Raw genomic sequence first — 21,610 nt, 5'->3', positions numbered from 1 at the left:
TGTAACACTCCGATTCCTTGCTACAGGAATGAGGTTAGGTCAGATTAGGGTAAGTTAGGTCTCCAATCTTCTTAATCTATTTTTTTATTCAAGGTGCCTCAAGCTGTAAAGCGCCTCATCAGCTTCATGCATCTCTATTAATCTTGTAGTTGTCGGTACACACCAATTGCATTTACCGGCCATGTTTATAAACACACTACAGATGCAGAACACTGCAGCGATGCTAGCGCTCCAAGTGGTAACATGTCACATTGCAGTAAACAGAAGACAAGTGTCTTTTACGATTAAATCTACAGCGAGGCCCTAGATTTGATCAAATTTATTTGACGACTAACGAACTTTGACAAAGTGCTGTATTACACCATCTAACTTTTTGACGTAAATATCTGACATATCAACTTTGACAAAAAAATTTGATAGTGTAATACCGGCCTAATGATCGGTTGTATTGTTAGTGATTTATCTGTCACTGTCACAGGCGATCAGATGGCTCTCAGTAGACTTGTCTGTGCCCCGTCTGTTTTGATTTTGAAGGCAGTAACTGTGCTGAGGATACAGTTTAGTGCGTTTGAAACATTGATTATAGAGTACAGCAATGCTCCACCAACGAGTACACTCTCCTCTTGAATAGCTTCAGCCATTCGAATGGCATCGTATTGTGAGCTTGTGGTAAGCTGGATTGATGTATCGATGGAGTGCTGCACATGTTGGGCACAATGTATCGGAGTACTGGCGCTGCTTTCTGGGGAACATTTCTGCGCCTATTGACCAGGTGCTGACCGTTTGCGTAGTACAGATGCACGTCATGCGAGCAACAGTGGTTGAACGAGCATTTTACAGGTACGAAATCTGGGCATATGTTGCACCTGCTGCGTCATCAGCGACCATTGGGAACCGTTTCCTCGCAGCAGGATTAACTGACGTGGGCCTCTGACCAGGCTATCGCTGACTCGAGCACACGGCCGAGCATGTCTGCTCTTGTGAGACAGTTGACTGGAGATTGGAATGGTACTTTGATGTCTTCAGTGATGAGAGTAGTTTCTGCCTGTATGCGAGAGATGGATGTACATGTGTATGGCCTACACCTGTTGAGATGTATAATATGGAGTGCGTTCGGCCACGGCACACAGGTTCCATCCAAAGTTTCATGGTATCAGGGCCATCAGTTATAGCTCGCGGTCGCATTTAGGTTTCCTGCAGGGTAAAATAATCAGTGCCCGTTTCATTCTACACACTGTTATCTCCTTGCTTCTGTCACTTCTGTGGCAAGAAGGTGAAGCGCTATTCCAGCAGGACAGTACCCATCCACATACAGCTGCTGCAATGCAACGCGCTCTTCTCTTTGTACAAGATCTGTCCGGGCTGGTAAGAACATCAGATTTCTCGCCAGTTGAAGGCGTGTGGGACATGATGGAGTGGGAACTTACTCATTCTCCAGGAATGAAAGAACTACTGCCGAACTGCAGCAAAAGGGGCAATGTACTTTGTGCAGTCTATCGTAGTATGTCAGTCGACATCTTTATGACCGTTTTCAACCGAGAATAGACGGCTCTGTTGCCATCAGAGGGACACACATTGTGTAATGATGCGATTGTGTGGACACACTTTACAGTGATATATCTGTTTCGTTTGGTGTTAATTTGTTATCATATACGAGGTGCGACAATAAAGTAATGAGATTGATTTTCTTCGCAAGATGTGGCAACCCTGCGGGCTTATGTAGGGACAATACCTTTGACCTTGGTCTATAAGCTGCTTATAGCTCAAGTGGCACATTGATGCAACTGCTCAATGGTGTGTATTGCTGTAGTAAATTAACGGGTGTTTGTGTCTCTCGTCATGTAAATGGAACCGCATAATATTGCGCAACGGTGTACCATTTCTTTTTGCGTTAAATTGGGTGAAAACGCGACGACAACTTACGGTAAGCTTCAGAAGGGTTTTGGAGAGGAGGTTATGTCAAGAGCTCAAGGTTTTCGTTGGCATAAAATGTTTAGTGAAGGCAGAACGAATGTTGAAGATGAAGGCCACAGTGGACGACAATCAACCTAACGGACGGATGTCAACTGGGCCACGTTGCGTGAACTTGTACGCTCTGATCGAAGATTATACGTGAAAATGATTGCAGAACTAAACATCAATCGAGAAAGTGTTCGTCTAATAATAACTGCAGATCTTGGTATGAGAAAGATTAGTGCAAAAATGGTACCCAAAAATCTCGCACCACAACGGCGAGAAACACATAAAAATGTGGCAGCCGATCTGTTAGAGCAAACGGTAATCAATCTAGAATTGTTGAGCCGTGTTATTACTAGTGATAAAAGTTGGTTTTCTCAGTACGATTCAGAGACAAAACGCCAAAGTTCGCAATGGTGCTCAGAGGCATCACCCAGACCAACGAAAGTTTGCATGTCAAAGTCAAAAGTGAAATGCATGCTTGTGTGCTTCTTTCATTCCAAGGGAATTGTCGGTGCCTCCTGGACAAACAGTTAACCAATATTACTACAAAGAAATTTTAGAAAGGTTTCGTAAAAGAGTTCTTCGTGTCCGTGCCAGCATTGCTGATAATTGGATTCTGCATCACGATAAAGCGCCATCTCGTATTGCTCTGCCAGTACACCAATGTTTCACCTCAAAACAAATTTCAGTACCACCACAGCCTCACCAGATATCGCTCCGTACGACTTTTTTCAATTTCCAAGAGTTAAAATGGTAGTCAAAGGACACCATTTTCAAATCAAACAAGATGTCCAAAAATTTGTGACGAGGGTCTTACAGTATATTAAAAAAATAGGAGTTCCAGAAATGTTACCATCAATGGCAGAAGCGCTGGAAAAAGTGTGTGCAATCAGAAGGGAACTACTTTGAAGGAGACAACATACTTGACTAAAACATCAGTCTCATTACTTTATTGTCGCACCTCGTACTCCTACAATGAGCAGTTGACAATAAACTGACCTTGTCCTTGAAGATATTGCATTTTTTTCTGGCAGTGTATTAGGTTAGTCTTCTCTGCATCATACAACAATTAAAGACCGACCAGCATGTTAGGATGATAATGCTTCTCACGCAATATAACTGTGATAGCATTATTTCTCTTGCTAGTCGGATGACGAGTACTCGAATTATTTCCCATCCCATGGGCCCCCGTGGAGGACACAGGTCAGAGCTCATTATGCCCACTGCGTAAAGTCATTTTGTGTATGGGATCCCGTTTTAAAAGATACCTGAATAAACAAGTCCTTTTATATGAATGGGATGACTTTAACTTTTTTAGTAACAAAATGAAATATGAGAGTGAAAGTGGGCAGCCAGTGGCGGAAGGAACTGGGATGGGAGGTACAGTAGCAACAGTGAAAAAAGTTAACACTCAAATACTCTTACAGGGAGAGCGCAGTCGCACTTTTCGTAACTCAACTGTATCACATTTGATCCTCTTCAGCTCTACCAATGGCAGAATTCTACAATTTATTTACATTTGCAGGTATACACCCACCTTAGATAGGTTAATGTACTCTTTCTTTCACCACTGGTTCTCTTTGAACTGCACCAGCGCTAGCGGACAATAGGAATTCATTGGTTGTATGGTGCTTAAACATTCACCAATTGCACGTTCTTTGCTAGTAAATTAGCACAGTTTAATTAATTTTCAGCAGTCTGACTGTTCAGTTAGCAACAGAGCTCAGTTACGTTGCATTGGTCGTATTTGCTTGTAACAATGAGTGTATGCTCTTAAACAATGTGACCATAGTTCTTCGTCATTAGCAGTATGTATGATATTAGTGACAGCAACGTTCTGAATAATAACAGTTCAAGTTTCGTGATACTGAACTTTATTCAAAAATATCAGTCATTATAATTTCTAGCTCTTACACGCACACTGTGGGAATCACAATTCCAGTAATATGTAAAAATCAACGTAAGATACATTTAGCGTAAACTACTCGTGGTATCTTTTCGTCTCACCCTTTTAAATGACTGTGTTATCTGCACTTTCATGCCTTTAACGTGACCACACACTTCGCGCCCATACTTGGGCCCCAGACTCGACAGACTCCAAACGTTTCACTCAAAGAAGCCTACAGGCCACAGTAGCTGTGCTACAGTTCAGAGAGAACCAACGCCAGAGCAAAGGTTACACAGTCCTGGCTAAGGTGAAAGTATGCTTAAACCTTTAATAAACCGCGTAAGGCGTGATCCAAAAGTTTCCATTTGAGGGCATTGTTGCACCGTATACGTCATATAGCGTGCCTCCAATGTGGGTGTATAAACATCTACATGGGATTCATGTGCCATTCGTGACTTTCCGACTAGCGTATGCTAAACGAGGAAACGTGAACTATGGAGACGTTATTACCAAATGCGTCCAAACCGGACCGAAGTGCTGTAACTCTTTTTCCTGGCTGCCGAAGGACAAACATCGTTATCTATCCATCGGAGAATGAAGAATGAGTATGGGCAGCATGTGTGTCGAAAACCACCGTTGTGGAATGGCGCGTAAAGTTCAGTGCTGCAGCTTTATGATAACGCATGTCCCTATATCGCAAATGCCGTAACGCAGAAGTCACGACAACTCAAATGTGAGACTTCCGAGCACGCGTCCTATAGCCTTGATTTCTCTCCATGCAATTATCATGCCGTCTGTTCCTCAAATACGGCGTTGGAGAGCTGATGATTCCTGTCGGACGAGATTAGGCAGCAGACAGTTACAGACTTCTTCGCGCTGCAGGACACGTTTTCCCAAACGGGTTTCTTCAACTCGTTGCACCGGTGGAACGATTGCCTCAGTGCTCACTGCTGTTATGTCTGATTGGGATACCGATTCTGGACAGTACGGCCTTCTAACGGAAACTTTTTTAATGGCCCCTTATATTGGTAGCTGTTGGGTTCCTAAGGTCCATTTTACTATTTAGTCAAATTTCCGGTAGCAGTGTATTGTCAGCGAGGTACTGGGCGTGCGACAAGGCCTGAAGCCATTGGATTAGTTCACTCCGTCAGCTGTTCCCAACACTTCTTCATCCAGGTCTAAACACTGACGTCCAAGAAAGTCACAATTATGAAGATAGCAACTATTCCGAAAGAATTGGTACCAATGATGACTATGCAGCTTCTCTAGAAAGAAATGATAAGTAATCGAAATCCTCAGCTGCCAACAGGTGTTCGTGTTGCAATCTTGTACCACGCAGTGTTCACATATATCAGTCTGTCAGTACTTGTGTCAAGTATGGCACCGTGATACAGCAACGAGAAGTGCTCTGTGAGCACAGTACTAGAAAATATGTGTGAGCGTGCACAACGTGAGCAAGGAATTTCTAGCGACAAACATCAGCTGTCTCGTCGTTAGTGGTAAATGGACCAATTTTTGTAGTTCAAGTTGTAGTATCAGTATCAACTGACATATGTACAAGTTGCAGTAACGTCTGTTGGTGCAGAGTCTGTATTTCCTATAATTACTGACCTCACTTAAAAACTTAAAAGGGTGTCATAATTTACTCCTTAAGAAAAATATTCTTGTGTTAAATATATGATATTACAGTTAGAAACAATATGTATGTCTTGAGGTCGTGTAACTCATTGCATGAAAATACCCAGACTATATTCATTCAGTGTTTGTGACTAAGACCATGAGATGTTACTTTATAAAATGTACATGTTTTTTGATTAATATTAAGGTTAGAGTCTAAATCTAGTGCGTATGTGTACCTTTTATTTAATTACGAATACACAAATTTCCGTTTGAATCGATATTGTAAAACGCAGAAATTCTATGCATATATCAGCGATCTGCATTTCGGATCAGTACTTCACAGACACTCAGAGATGTGCTGTATTCGTTTGCTAAAGACTAGAAAATATAATGGTAATGAACGATAGCTCACTTCTATTTTGTCTTCAGTCTTCTGTACTGCAGAGTTGAGTTATTCTGCAAGTGTCTGCCATTTTACGTATTTTTCGCTGGATTTAAATAATATTAAACTTGTCTATATAACATATACTACTATTATCACATAACGTCTACTTCTCTTTCATCGAATTTTGATGTACATATGTATTTATTCATTATTTTTCAGGATATCCAACGGCTGGAACAGCGAAGTCGACAACGAATTGTTGGGAGGCGTAATGACCGAACACATACTGTGTTAAATTATTAATTTGTTTTTGAACAAAACATAAAGCTGCTCTGGAATAGATTAATAGTCTTTTAAAGTATCTTGGGGTAATTTGGTGCTAACTGTGATGATAATGACTCAGTCATTAGTATCCGTACAGTGACACTGCCGATTTTCAATACCAGTCAGACACAGGCCCAGTGCGGTAGAAAAAGCGCTCTGTGGTAAACATACGTACCTTATTTTCGAAGCAAGAATCGCTTACCATCTTCAAATGAAGTGTTGTCCTCTCGCTTCTATGGTTGTCTGCATCTGTTACATATATGTCACTTAATTTAATTAATTCAATTGTCCGTGAAAACTTTCACTGCCTCAGAGAAAGCTGAGGGAGGAAGTATTTCAAACAGTTGCAACAAACATTTCACATAGTTCCAAAATCTTACGAAATTTTTCTCGCAGACAGCCTGCACAGTATGATGAAAGGAAAAATGTTTATCACCTACCACATTTTCGAGGTTCATTAGGCATGACATTTTAATTTAATAATTGCGTATTCCTAATTCTATTCGCAACACATTTTGCATACATCACCCACTATACCACTGAACGTCCTTGCAAAGTTATATCATTTTAAGACATATACTTCAGCAGATGTGACGTCATACACATTTAGATGTATGAGAAACTTAAAAAGAAACACAAATTACCCTGACTGTACTCATCCAGGGTTTAATAATAAGAGCACTTAGCAATTTCCAACAATCTGCAAACGTACTTTCAAAGCTCTTCTAAGGTCTTTCTCGATAATACGTTTAATGTCGTATGCTTGACACATTACCTCATTTGCAAAGTAGTCAGAAGTTTCAAGTTGTTTTATACTTGGACGTTCGATCACTTAAGGAGTTAGGGGGTTTTACTGGCAGGTACTGACAGCTTCAGTGATTGAATGTGTGAACTGGAATTTGAAATATACCTTGGTTGCTTCCCTTGATTCTCTCCACAGTGTTCTTATTAGGGCCGCTTTTGCACCTATTATGTACATGCGCTAACTGAAACATTTATCGATTGAATCAGCATACAGTTTCTTCTTAGAGGTAACTAGTGTAACCTTTTAATCGATTTTGTGGACGAGAATTCATCTGATATTTAATTTGGGCGTGTTGTGCCTATTCACGATCGATAATCGTTTCTTTTACACTTTTAAAGATGTTGCTATAGTTTTTTTTTTTTTTTGTAATTTAATGATAACAGGAAAGCTATGATGCTGAAAAGTAGTGTTAGCCCAATATTTCAAAGAGGAAAACAAATGCAATGCAATAAGTTCTAAGTCTTAGAAATAATATTTTTTTGTTAAAGTAGGACAAAAATGCCTTTTGTGTAGCAACTTTGTAAATAAATTAAATTGTTTCATCATATAATTTAATTAATCAATCATTTGTAATCTCATTTTCAGTACAGACTCTCATGGGATTATGCAGATTAACAGAAAACTTTGGTGTCCCATCTTAGATGAACTCGTTGTTGACGGAACATAAAACAGAAATTTTTTGTTGTTTTAATTTTTGATGTCCCTATTATTAAGGGAGATATAAGATTTCTGTGTAAGCTACATTAAATTGAAAAAAAAAATACTTTTTTGCTGTACGTGGAAGTTAGATTTATCAGTATAGCATGGAAACAGACTGGAATAAATGTTCTGGTGCCCTAATTAGCCTATTATGTAACATTTTTTGGAAGTATGGTGTCAATTAATTGTTCCTGCAGTTCATTTACACTACAAGGTCAAACCATCATGTGGGTTGCTCTATAAGACCCAGTGTGGTGTCTTGTTTGTGGAAGGTCCAGTACTAGATTTAAGAAATGTTTTTGGGGCTTTATATTGGAATAGTAATGGGAGATAATGCAATAAATTGATAATTTATTGTCTTAAATTTACTGGAGGCTCTACTGAACGATAGTATACGAAGAACTAGAAACCTAGAAAGTGATATCGTTCATGTGTGGGCATATTATGACTAAACTACAATAGAGCCATCATGTTGTTCGTCATCATACTGACTATGTTCCACTGGTATGTATACAATTAACTGTCTCTTCCTTCCCTACAAGACGTAACAGATCATCATAGAAATTCGACTTCTGAAAATGAAGCGCAGTAAGCCGTAGTTAGTAAGCATTGTAATGGAAATTAAACTGAAAGGAAGATAACACTTGATTATACTTTCCAAACGATTGGTTAGAAGTATATATTTGCTTCTCTTCTTGAAAGTTACTATTTTTTTTGTTAGAAATTGTATGATTTGAACGATGTCGATCCGAAACAGGCTCAAACGGCAGTTATGCAATGAAAATCACAAGAATCAATGGAAACTGTTGACTGTCCGTAGCACCTAATATCTGACCCATGCTGACTTACGGACATATAGGTGACAGCTGTTAACATCAACGAGAAAGAATAGCCAACCACTAATGTTGTAGGAGAAGGGAAACTATATAGGTGAGAGCGGGATCACGTGGTTTTAATTGAAGTACTGTATGAAGCTTTTCTTGTTGAATCATTGCTTCTGTTATGTATAGCAACACGGACTGAAGTAGATGTCCTGTTTATAGGTATAGCTAGAAATGTGCACATGAATCGCACATAACTACTATTAGTGTTAACCACGTTTATCTAACGGAATCAGTAGAGAAGGACTACATGTGCTATAACAATGATGTGATATTACTGCAGGGCGTCTGAAAGTTAGTAACGTACGTTCATGTAGATACAATTGGTATCGAAGTATCAAGACCTCAGTGAATTGTCCAATTCGACTACTACAAAATTTTGAATGTGTAAACTGAACATTACTGTCAGAGCTTGCTAATGTAGTAATTACATGTAAGAACATGTAATCTAAATTATTCCTTGCCTATTGTGATTTTTGTTTATGTATTTACAATTCTGCAGTTAATCTGTACAAGTGTAATGATTTTCTTTTACTAGTGATTACAAAATTTATGAATAATTCATGTAACTAAGTGCGCCGTGTTAGCTGAATAGTCATTACATGTTTTTGAGTAGTATCGATGGTGTGAAAGTTTGAATTTATAACGAATTCTTATAGGTGAGTGCGTCGTCTTAGCTGAACAGTCATTACATGTTCTTGAGTAGTATCGTTAGTGTGAATGTCTGAATGTTTTGTATTGTGTGTGAAGTCACGTGCTACACTTTATGTTGGACGTATTTTGCTTTGTGGTTGCTAGGCATTTTGTACCTTTTTCTGAAATTATCTATGGGTAATATACCTTTCAATTTTTTCCAATTTGTTTTGCTAACGTCAATAAATAAATTCTGCCTAAGTAACTGTTATCGATTACTACGCTAGAGAATACAATAAAAAGCTTTTACTTTGCACATTACGGGCGTTGAGTGGATAGGTGGCTCATTATATGAACAGAGACTGCGGATGAATTGGGGAACACGACACCGTAAACCTATTTGAGCTAGACCCGTTACAGACCAGTGTGTAGGAGGCTTGTTCAGATTTACATTCTAAGTAAGTGATTATCTACTGCAGATGTGAGTAGACAGGGATTTGTCCCTATAATCCAGTTATGAATTTTCAAGCTTGTATCGACTGGGATATTTTCACTGTTATTTTCTGCCTTTACATAATAACTGTATCAGATTTTTCATTTTCCGTAAGCATGCCAAACTGACACAGTGTTACAGCATGATAAATTTAAAGAGATATTTTACGAAGTTCACTACAAGACACTGTTCATTTTTCTCTCTTTAACAGGTATCAGAAAGCATTAAGGTTCAGTTCGGACCAGATCCCAGAGTTTTCTCTATCACTGGTATCTTTCTTTCATTCGTAGTAGTAGTTCTTACATGTAAATATATGAAGTTTCATCATAGCCTGACCGAGCGAGGTGGCGCAGTGGTTAGACACTGGACTCGCATTCGGGAGGACGACGGTTCAATCCCGCGTCCGGCTATCCTGATTTAGGTTTTCCGTGATTTCCCTAAATCACTCCAGGCAAATGCCGGGATGGTTCCTCTGAAAGGGCACGGCCGACTTCCTTCCCCATCCTTCCCTAATCCGATGAGACCGATGACCACTCTGTCTGGTCTCCTTCCCCAAAACCAACCAACCAACCAACCATCATAGCTCAGAATCACCGTGGTACTGTTGGTATCCCCGTAAATGACTGGATAAGTCAGTTCAAGGTTTGAAATAAACAATGGCTTGCTACGTTCTATAGAATCAGTGTGGTGATGAAACCACCATGGGGTTGAGGACCGCCTTATCTTATTCTGTACCCCATTAGTTACAGTTGTTCTGACTGTAATGTGTGTAAGATTTTATGGAGCGAAAGTTACCTCTACTTGCAACATAGTGAATGACGTCATCTTTCAGACTATTCATTTTTCTTGAGTTCTGAGTCACTAAACAGTTGAAAAGATAGTCGTACCGACATTGTCGACTACTAAATGTACCACATTCTTTGGCTGGTGAATTTAAGGTACGTATTTAGGTCCTCTAGATGATACGTGACAGTCTGGATCTAAAGTGAGCTGGCAAATGGGAGGCCTACGCGTGCAATGTCACATGTTAGTTTGCCGTGTTCAACGAGGGAAGGCTTTCTTTAGTCTGTTTCTGTTTCCGACTTGCTACGGGCAACTGGTGTTTCCTACTTTCGGTACTTGTTGGAGCTGGGTTATTGTCCATGTGACATTTAGTTGACGTTTCGTTCCGATGGACATTCTCATGCTATCATCTACGAGAATGACCGTGAGAAGGCGGCGTTCTAGAGCTGGTTGATGTGATCATTTGTTTGCAACTCCTTCCAGTCTACCTTCAGTCATGTCCAGACATAGGTTCCTCTGTTCAGAGAGACAGGTTTCTCCATGCTCGTAGTACAGTATCGTTATTTCAGTTGTCCATCTGTGAGTTTACCGAACTGACTGTTTTTCATTCCCACTGGTTTAATATTCTTACAGTATCCTGATGTGTCTGAAGTTTTTTTTTCTGCTTTGCACATATCTTGGACTTGTACACCACGTAGTCCATCATTGGACAAGTATAAATTCACTAATTGTTATTAGTCATTGAACTGCTCATTAATTATGAGAAATGGAACTAAAACCTGTTTCTTTTCTTATCACACTCATTTATGAAATCATCACAATATTCGTATGGCACACTCGCCCTTATATTCGTACTTGCCACTGTAACTGATTTGAGCATGAACTTTACTGTGGGTTCTGTCTCCAGCGGAATTATTCGTCAAATTAGTCAATGTGAAAGCAACTGCCTTCAACAGTCATATTTCCGATTCTTTGCATACCTTCGCAGCTTATAACGAAATTCAGCACTGCCGAGAATATGAGATTTGGCATTGTTCAAGATTTTGTTAGATACGACTGTTCTAATTTCTTTGTTTGTCGATAGACGGTGAAACGTTTTACATCTTCATTGCAAGTGATTTGCCTATAAGGGATGTCACATCCACTCTTCGCAGAGATGCAAGGTCAGTACCATGAATAATAATGATCGTAGTGATTTAAATATTCGTTCATGCCGCTGCTCCTTTCCCATAGCGCAATGGAACCATTTCCTGTTTTTGAATATTTTCAGTAAGGTGTGGTCAAATAGTCTTAGTAATTTTTTCGATCAGTATTTGATATAACAGAGGCACATGTTCAGGGTATTGGCTCTAGTCATATATTCCGTGCACGCAGTTCGCTTCGGAGATGGAGAAGAAGCTTTCAAGAGTATCACCCGCCTGCTTTTTAGTGGATATTTGCATTACTGCTGGTAACAAGTTATTCACGAACATTCCTGTCTATAAATGCTACTGTTACGGCGTAGCGTCGGTTTAGTTAATAGCTTACAAATTGGTCAAGCTATAAAACGAACCACCTTTATCGTATCATCTTCTGCAGTTTATCCGGCAACACTTAGGAGGCCACTTTCGTACTTTTATATTACTCGTAGTAAAGAATACGGCGTGCCGTAGGGACTTCGTTGCTCCATTGTTAGGGATTTTCTTCTGGCGGATAAATACAGCTACTCTGACATGGGTTCGAGAGAATTTATTTGATTTTAACAGGCACCCGCAGCTTCGTAATGTTCATGGTATTTCTTCAGTTTTTGTGATTCTGTATGTACTTACGTTACTACCTACTGGTATCGGCTGATACTAAAAATGGGAGGTGCGGGGGGGGGGGGAGGGGGGGGGGGCAGGAGGACTACGTTAAAGGATAGAAGATTTCCTGGTCTTATTAGACCCTATGTAGTATGGAGGTGGTCTGTGATGTGGATTACAAGTATTCGACCCCAAGTACTAACTTGTGCTAACTTGGGGAAGCCAGACAATCACGAAATTTCGGCAGTTTCTGCGACCTTTCTCTATCAGTTTTTCCCTTTAATCCTACCACAAAATGCACCTGGCATTTCTTGTTGAACATTTAACTTCTCACTGCTTAAACGTATTTTTACATCACATGCTTATTAAGACACAGTGCTTGTAAGATATGATATTGCTGTGGGAACATCTAAATATATAGATACCATCATGCATTATATAATTAAAAATAATGTACTTCACCTCGAATATCGCTACAAAACGTGTCTCTAGGTTTTTGTTGTTAGTGTATGGTCAACATCTATACTTTCCGGTTTTTGTTGTCGGTGTATAGTCAACATCAGCACATTCCGTATTTAATATATTTTATAGGGGTTATTAGGAATTAAAGTATATGTGTGATTATTATAATAGCAGTGCACAAAGAGCTGAAAGTGTTTTACAGGTTTGAATGTGTTTTTGACCTGTGAAAAAGTGATCTATTACATCACCTTGAATTTTGTACATGATGACATGAACTGGAAAAAAGGAAATATTTTGTATAATATTTACTTTTACTACTAAAGTTTTATAAATGAACACACATCAAACTAATCTGAATGGGATTGTCAAAAAAGTACTTGTTCCATAACTATATACTTTATTTTATAATTAAATATCAACATCGATTGAGTGCGCAGTATTTTCCCATGATGAAATACATGTGATGTTCAACTGTTGTTCACTTATGCCAAGTAGTTATGAGAAAGCACAGAGTAAGGATCTATATGTCTGGAGTATAATGCAAAGTCGAACTCTTCTTGTAATCAGTCCAGCTTTGTTAGATTCTTCAAAACATATTGCTTGTATGTTAACAAAGGCATCTGTCACTATTTTAGGTCGAGATTCATAACGAATATTGCAACTTGTCACATTTTGTGGGGTTTAACGCTGTACTTTTTGAACCAGTACCATGAAGAATTATTAATTTGCTTCATGAGAAAACAATAAATTTATGGGCTTTATTCAGATGATCTATCAATAATAATAATGTAACATGAACATGACTTTTTTGACGGAATAAATGATTAAAAACAGCCGCAGCACCGTACACACTTACTTGTAGAGAAAAACACTTCTGATAAAGAATCTTGCTGAACACGCAACGAACACAAAACTTTACACTTTCATACTGAGGAATTATTAGTAATACTCTGTCTTTCTTACAGTTTGTGCCTTACGCACTGTTCACATTACTCATCTTCTACAATACCAATAATTATTTATTTGTAATCTGTTTCTTTAGAGAATGTACACAGGTGATGCATAAAGCGATTGCATGTAACGATTGTCTTTTATCGATACGCATCTAAAATTTTGTTATCTCACTTATATTCTCTGAAATGTTTCACTGAGTCCTTAAACCACCAAACAAACCACTGAGAAGATGAATATGACGAATGTCTGCAGCTTCCAAGAGATTTTATGTTATTTAAATTGTCTGTCGCACGGAACGTCGGTGTATTTGCACAATTATTTTCGCTTTTTATTTTCATTAAACAGCACACTTAATAATTATGTATATATATTTTTATGATCACTTTGAGGATAATTATTATTTTGTGTACACAAACATGATGTACATCAATTACATTTGAGCTCCTATCGACCTATAAATATGGAGTTTAATAAAAATGTGCATCATTCATATAATAATTGGTCTTTACGAGGAGACTTGGTCATTACATTAGTACAGTAAATATCAGTATTAAGTACACATATGGAGCGATGATTTTATTATAAAATATTTCAAGGCTAGCTGAGTTAACAAGTGAACTTGAAGAGGTGCAAGGTCGGGTAGGAATATACTAGTAGGTGTTTTCTAATTACACAATTATTCACTACGTACATCCGCAATCAGCAAAATTTCACACAGCTACAACGTTTCATAATTGTCTGTTTAAAAAAGCATTAATCGTCTGGTCGCTAAGATCGAAATCCTTTCACGACAAAAATACATTGTTAATGTGCAATTAATTTTTTTCTTCAAATTGTGTTTTTTGTGAGGCAGTTGTATCAGACCTGCAAGAGCTTCTGTACTAAACGACATAATATTTTTTGTTTCAAACATATATATATATACTACAAAGTCTGTAACTTCTTGAAATATATATTTATATATGTACATAATAAGTTTAACAGCCTGATCCCTTACTTGCTTATTCATCTTGATATATTTAATTAAATAAAAGAGAAAAATATATCAGTTGTCAATTGACATACAACCAAATACATAGGAACGTTTTATCTGTAATGACTAGTATTATTTCTTTGACTTTAACGACTAGAGTAAAGAAATAATCATCTCTTAAAGGACAGTCAACACAATATTCGAAATAAACATACTGTAAGGACTAGAATCACGATAACGTAAAATTTGTAGGGCCTTTTACGGGGTTTGCATTTCAGCTCTCGTGAAAAGTTTTTGTAACGCTCGGCGCAGTGGCAGTCCATTCGCTTTCATCAAAAATAGCATATTGGTACAATCCACGCCACCTAGCAGCGAATCCTATTCCTCGCTCGGCCAACCAGAATCGTTTTGGCACCAACGTAGCGTAATATTTCGTTGCACCATTTGGTTTCATGCCAAAAAGAAAAAAGAAAAAAGAAATACATTCCAGGAACGGGATAGGGTATTGCAAAGCTGCCGTCGATAACACCCACTTGCCCATACTTTTTGTGCGTTTCCTCGCGTCTGGATGAAAATTACAGCAGTTCGTAACAGCCACACAGCTTTGCTCCGAGGGGTCATCTGTGAGTGACGTATGGTGGGGGTGGCGGGGAGGGGGCAGCGGAACTGGAGAAAGGTCACTGGCTGGACCAGTGGTCGCCTCTGAGCTAGGTAGTGAAGCTTACGACTCTCAGGAACGGGAGAATGGGGGTGAGTAGGGAAGTTGTCAAGCTCAACTCTTTCCCCAGTGAGTGCGCACGAAGACCGCAGCGCTGATCCAGAGGTATCCCGATGACGTGCCCAGGAACCAGCGGGCTCTCGTGCCATGCTACGTAATCCCCGATGGACGCTACTGCTGTCCGCGCTGACCTCGACCTTTGCAGTCGCGATGAGCTAACACGAATTGCAAATCGGTGTCCGACCCGCGGGCACCAAGGGGAGATGGGCCAGAGTGATGCACCGGTCCCTCCGCGTTAGGCCATTATGGTAATGTCTTCGTGAGGCCGATGACGATGCAGTGCCAGTGGCAGGTGTCGTGGTGAAGGGTGGGGGCTTGCGGGGGCGTTGGGCGGTGCATGGGACCCAGCAGGAGGGCGTCGTGCGTAGGCCGTGCTGCGTTACGCGCTGCTGTCTTTGCGACCAGAGGACGACGTCGGCGCGTCCTTGTCCTTCTCCTTGTCCTTCTCCTTCTCCTTGTCCTTGCCGGTGGGCGTCGCAGCGCCGCTGGCGTCGTTGCCGTTGCTGGTGAGCTGCGCCAGCTTCTTGAACTGCGTCGAGTTGACGAAGCGCGGGTACGAGTCTCGGTGCATCAGCGTGTAGATCTGCAGCTGCGCCTCGTCGAACGTGTGCGGTGTCGGGTCCACCATGTTGCGGTTGACGATCTCGCGCACCCGCGAATCTAGGCTCACCTGTGCGGACAAGCAGACAACATGAGAAACATCATTTCACAACGATACAATTTTTCTCAGGATTCCAGCCGCGTCCAGTGGTTTAAAATCGACAATCTTTCGACCGAGTTCTCCTCGAACATTGTCAAGTTGTGGCTCTTGAATGACTGGTGCTTAGCCTGTAGCTAAGCACAGCTTGGAACCCGGCCATCGGAAAGTTGAAGCGGGCGCGGCAAGTGCGCAATCAAAACATTACCATATATGGCGCTGGAGCGAGCACCATTGACGTCACTGAAGACAGCTCGGCTGTATAAGGATGGCAGCAGCAATCACTCGACAGTCACCACTTGACAATGGCCGAGGGGAACACAGCCGAAAGCTCGTGGATTTTAAATCACTGGACACGGCTGGAAGCTCGAGAAAATTTTACTAGTGTATATCGCCACGAAGCTAGGCATAAGTACATCACTTCACTATATTTTAATTTCTTATTATTTATTCCTTATCACTATAGCTACATAGTCACACAATAACGAAAGATATCGTTCACTTAGAGAACTGTAATAATGAATAAACCTAAATTCTTAGAAGAACAAACACATTGACGAAAATGTGAAGTGTTACACCATCAAACACGAATGCCATAGAGGAGTTGGATAAAAATACCGTAAGATCGCGAGAATTGCTTGAAGTTAATACACTTGCTATCTAAGTGATGTATCTGACCACGAACGACACCAGTACAAGGGCCTGGTCAGAACAGCGTTCTATACAGTTATTAATGTATTATGTCGGAGCTAAGTGAATTCGAACGCTGGCAAATCGTTGGTGCTCGTATTGTGGATGCGTTCGTCTACAAAGGAGTCGAACTGGTTCGTGTTTCAAACGGCATCGTATCGAAGATGTATATCGCATTCAGGGAAATCGGAAAAACAACACTGTAAGAGAACGATAGACGCAGAACTCAGTGCAGAACTGAATGTCGCACTTTGGAACCCTTCCAGGACCGAAAGAACCCGAAGGCAGCTCCAAAAGCGGAAAAATGCAGGGCGAGCTGTAATTTCAGAACCCCTTATCAGCGATGCAAATGCCCGTATTAGGAAAATATGGTGTCGATGCCATGAAACCTGCCGGCCGCGGTGGTCTCGCGGTTCTAGGCGCGCAGTCCGGAACCGTGGACTGCTACGGTCGCAGGTTCGAATCCTGCCTCGGGCATGGATGTGTGTGATGTCCTTAGGTTAGTTAGGTTTAAGTAGTTCTAAGTTCTAGGGGACTGATGACCACAGCAGTTGAGTCCCATAGTACTGAGAGCCATTTGAACCATGAATCCTATACTATTGAGCAACGAAAGGAAGCTTTGTTGCTCACTGTTTCCGCTTTGTGGCCGAGTTTACGTCTTTAGACTGGAACGACACAGTGATCTTGTTATTTAGCCATACCGTGATATTCCACGGGCCCCGTGCTTACTGTGCAAGGCCGCCTTACTGCTAAGGATTATGAAACCGTTTAGGCTGATCAGGTGAATCCCATGGCACAATGTTTGATCCCCAGTAGTGATGCTGTGTTCCAAGAGGACAGGGCTCCTGTTCACACAACTCTCATCGTCCAGGTCTGGTTTTGCGAGCACGATGACGAATTGCCGCATCTCGCCTATCCGCTAAGGTCACAGGATTTCAACGGCCACCACAGTTTGCAGATCTCAACATTATTGAATTCTCGAGGTCTAATTGGAGAAAAGGGTGCGTGATTTCTGTCCTCCTCCATAATCGTTACTTGAACTTGCCACTATTTTGCAGGATAATAGTATTAAGTACCCGTACGGGACATATATTTATCCATTCCGAAACAACGGGGAACCTATTTTGAGTACCGACGGATTTTAAGCTTTTAAAAATGGCAAGTTTTAAACATTTCTGCGACCGAGGGATATTATTGCTTTAATTCTGCCAACGGATTTTTTACACCGTAGTAGGTATGGTAACGTGCTATATTTTTGGTGCTTCCGTATTTTTGTAGAGATGCGTGAAGATGTTCATCCTATAAATGATAACTTTCTATTCGCTCAGAATTGATCTCCATCAACATCAGGGTGAGATGTGACCCACAAAGCACTAACAAAATTTTGTAATCCTCGTGACATGGAATTAAAATGGCCCCCGAATGCCATCATAAGGACTTCCTTTCCATTCATGAAATCCTTTCTCTGACAGTTCATGAGGACTGCTGGCTAGATAATGGTATGAGGGTATACGTCTTCTCACAATATTCCTCTATGAATGACAAATCAGATGACCATGTAGGCCAGTAAAGGAGTTGGAAAGATATGAGTCTCCGGAACCGTCACTTTGGGACATTTAACCAGTTCAGCTGCGTTGATCTGGCCGCCACAAACAGATGCGGATTTCAGGTGCTGTTATCCATCTATTTGTCAGATCCAGTAGAACTGCCATATCATCATTGTTAAATACAACAACTTAGTTAATTAAATATCTTGAAGAAATTATACAGAAAAATGGATTAGTGAGAATTGCTACAGATGTAAAATTAGTAAAATGGAAACATCATATCATTTTAGAAAAAATATGTTCAGAGAGATAAGCATATATAGACATACAAAATTAAAACACTACGTCGCAGTAGTAAGACCGAGATACTTGGAAAGACTAATCATTAGAAAAAATAAATGATATACACTACAGATGGCTAGACAACGGAAAGTGGCAAAGTTAATGTTAATCTTCTTTGAACATCTCTACCAAGTGACTGAGATCAGGCTAACGAAACCATTGTTACTGTAATTCTACAACAGTAGCATTGATTACAAAAATAAGAAAAGAAGTACCGCGTTATCAAAAAGTCAGTATAAGTTTGAAAACTGAATAAACCACGGAAAAATGTAGATAGAGAGGTAAAAATTGACACACATGCTTGAAATGACATGGGGTTTTATTAGAACCACCCCATATGAAAGACCTCTTGCGCGCGTCGTTTGGAGATGATCGTGTGCTCAGTCGCCACTTTCGTCATGCTTGGCCTCCCAGGTCTCCAGACCTCAGTCCGTGCAATTATTGGCTTTGGGGTTAACTGAAGTCGCAAGTGTATCCTGATCGACCGACATCTCTAGGTATGCTGAAACGCATCATCCGACGCCAATGCCTCACCATAACTCCGGACATGCTTTACAGTGCTGTTCACAACATTATTCCTCGACTACAGCTATTGTTGAGGAGTGATGGTTGATATATTGAGCATTTTCTGTAAACAACATCATCTTTGCTTTGTCTCACTTTGTTATGCTAATTATTGCTATTCTGAACAGATGAAGCGCTATCTGTCGGACATTTTTTGAACTTTTGTATTTTTTAGGTTCTAATAAAACCCCACGTGATTCGAAGCATGTGTGTCGATTTGTACCTCTCTATCTACGTTATTCCGTGATTTATTCAGTTATCAAATTTATACTGACTTTTTGATCGCCTGGTAGATAGAAACAATATCAACGAGACCGTTATAACAGAAAGAATCTTTTTAAGAATGACATGCTAAATTTATAAGAGTTTCAAGGCAAAAAATATAAAATAAGACATCAGGAACAACACGGGAGAAAGGAATAGATGACACGGGGAGAAGATGTAGGAACAATGGGAAAACAGGAAGCAGCAGAGAAAAATGGAGAAACTCAAGCAGTTACGTGATCCCAGTGGCTCAATACGGAAAAAATAAAAGCTATTAGAAAAATAGAACAAATAGAACATGATGCAGAAGGCATACATTTTCGCTTAGAACGCCCACAACAAAAGATATTTATCTTAATTCTTAAACTGAAACCATAGAGCATTCCGGGACAGAGAACATAAACTTTTTCCCGAAAACATACACTGCCCCTCATGTCACATGACTCTGGTATGGCTTAAAACTTTGAAGAGCTAAAAGAAAGGGCGTTTAGCTGTTTGAGACAAGTGCCACAGCTAAAATGTTATATGTTTGTAATGAAATACACTCCTGGAAATGGAAAAAAGAACACATTGACACCGGTGTGTCAGACCCACCATACTTGCTCCGGACACTGCGAGAGGGCTGTACAAGCAATGATCACACGCACGGCACAGCGGACACACCAGGAACCGCGGTGTTGGCCGTCGAATGGCGCTAGCTGCGCAGCATTTGTGCACCGCCGCCGTCAGTGTCAGCCAGTTTGCCGTGGCATACGGAGCTCCATCGCAGTCTTTAACACTAGTAGCATGCCGCGACAGCGTGGACGTGAACCGTATGTGCAGTTGACGGACTTTGAGCGAGGGCGTATAGTGGGCATGCGGGAGGCCGGCTGGACGTACCGCCGAATTGCTCAACACGTGGGGCGTGAGGTCTCCACAGTACATCGATGTTGTCGCCAGTGGTCGGCGGAAGGTGCACGTGCCCGTCGACCTGGGACCGGCCCGCAGCGACGCACGGATGCACGCCAAGACCGTATGATCCTACGCAGTGCCGTAGGGGACCGCACCGCCACTTCCCAGCAAATTAGGGACACTGTTGCTCCTGCGGTATCGGCGAGGACCATTCGCAACCGTCTCCATGAAGATGGGCTACGGTCCCACACACCGTTAGGCCGTCTTCCGCTCACGCCCCAACGTCGTGCAGCCCGCCTCCAGTGGTGTCGCGACAGGCGTGAATGGAGGGACGAATGGAGACGTGTCGTCTTCAGCGATGAGAGTCGCTTCTGCCTTGGTGCCAATGATGGTCGTATGCGTGTTTGGCGCCGTGCAGGTGAGCGCCACAATCAGGACTGCATACGACCGAGGCACACAGGGCCAACACCCGGCATCATGGTGTGGGGAGCGATCGCCTACACTGGCCGTACACCTCTGGTGATCGTCGAGGGGACACTGAATAGTGCACGGTACATCCAAACCGTCATCGAACCCATCGTTCTACCATTCCTAGATCGGCAAGGGAACTTGCTGTTCCAACAGGACAATGCACGTCCGCATGTATCCCGTGCCACCCAACGTGCTCTAGAAGGTGTAAGTCAACTACCCTGGCCAGCAAGATCTCCGGATCTGTCCCCCATTGAGCATGTTTGGGACTGGATGAAGCGTCGTCTCACGCGGTCTGCACGTCCAGCACGAACACTGGTCCAACAGAGGCGCCAGGTGGAAATGGCATGGCAAGCCGTTCCACAGGACTACATCCAGCATCTCTACGATCGTCTCCATGGGAGAATAGCAGCCTGCATTGCTGCGAAAGGTGGATATACACTGTACTAGTGCCGACATTGTGCATGCTCTGTTGCCTGTGTCTATGTGCCTGTGGTTCTGTCAGTGTGATCATGTGATGTACCTGACCCCAGGAATGTGTCAATAAAATTGCCCCTTCCTGGGACAATGAATTCACGGTGTTCTTATTTCAATTTCCAGGAGTGTAGAAGAAATTACCAATACTGTCTTTAATTTTTTGTTGTACTTTATAGCTTTGGTGAGTCTCGGACATACTCAAACATACTGCTTCAGCATTGTGAAATGGCTCCATGCTACGCCAGTGCTATT

At 41.3% G+C, this 21,610-nt stretch overlaps 1 protein-coding gene across 2 annotated transcripts in view; it reads right to left on the bottom strand.

Moving 5' to 3' along the window:
• Positions 1–13,090: 13,090 nt before the first annotated feature.
• Positions 13,091–21,610, bottom strand: part of LOC126272446 (regulator of G-protein signaling 17) — a 1,065,106-nt gene continuing 1,056,586 nt past the window's right edge. For both annotated transcript variants that reach the window (XM_049975320.1, XM_049975321.1), the window contains one exon: positions 13,091–16,088. In XM_049975320.1, the coding sequence (XP_049831277.1) occupies positions 15,798–16,088 (291 nt within the window). In that variant the 3' untranslated portion in view covers positions 13,091–15,797. The remainder of the gene's footprint in view (positions 16,089–21,610) is intronic.

Source organism: Schistocerca gregaria, chromosome 5 (assembly GCF_023897955.1).
Source record: "Schistocerca gregaria isolate iqSchGreg1 chromosome 5, iqSchGreg1.2, whole genome shotgun sequence".
In the NCBI taxonomy this organism is placed as follows: Eukaryota; Metazoa; Arthropoda; class Insecta; order Orthoptera; family Acrididae; genus Schistocerca; species Schistocerca gregaria.
This window is presented reverse-complemented; position numbering and strand designations above follow the sequence as displayed.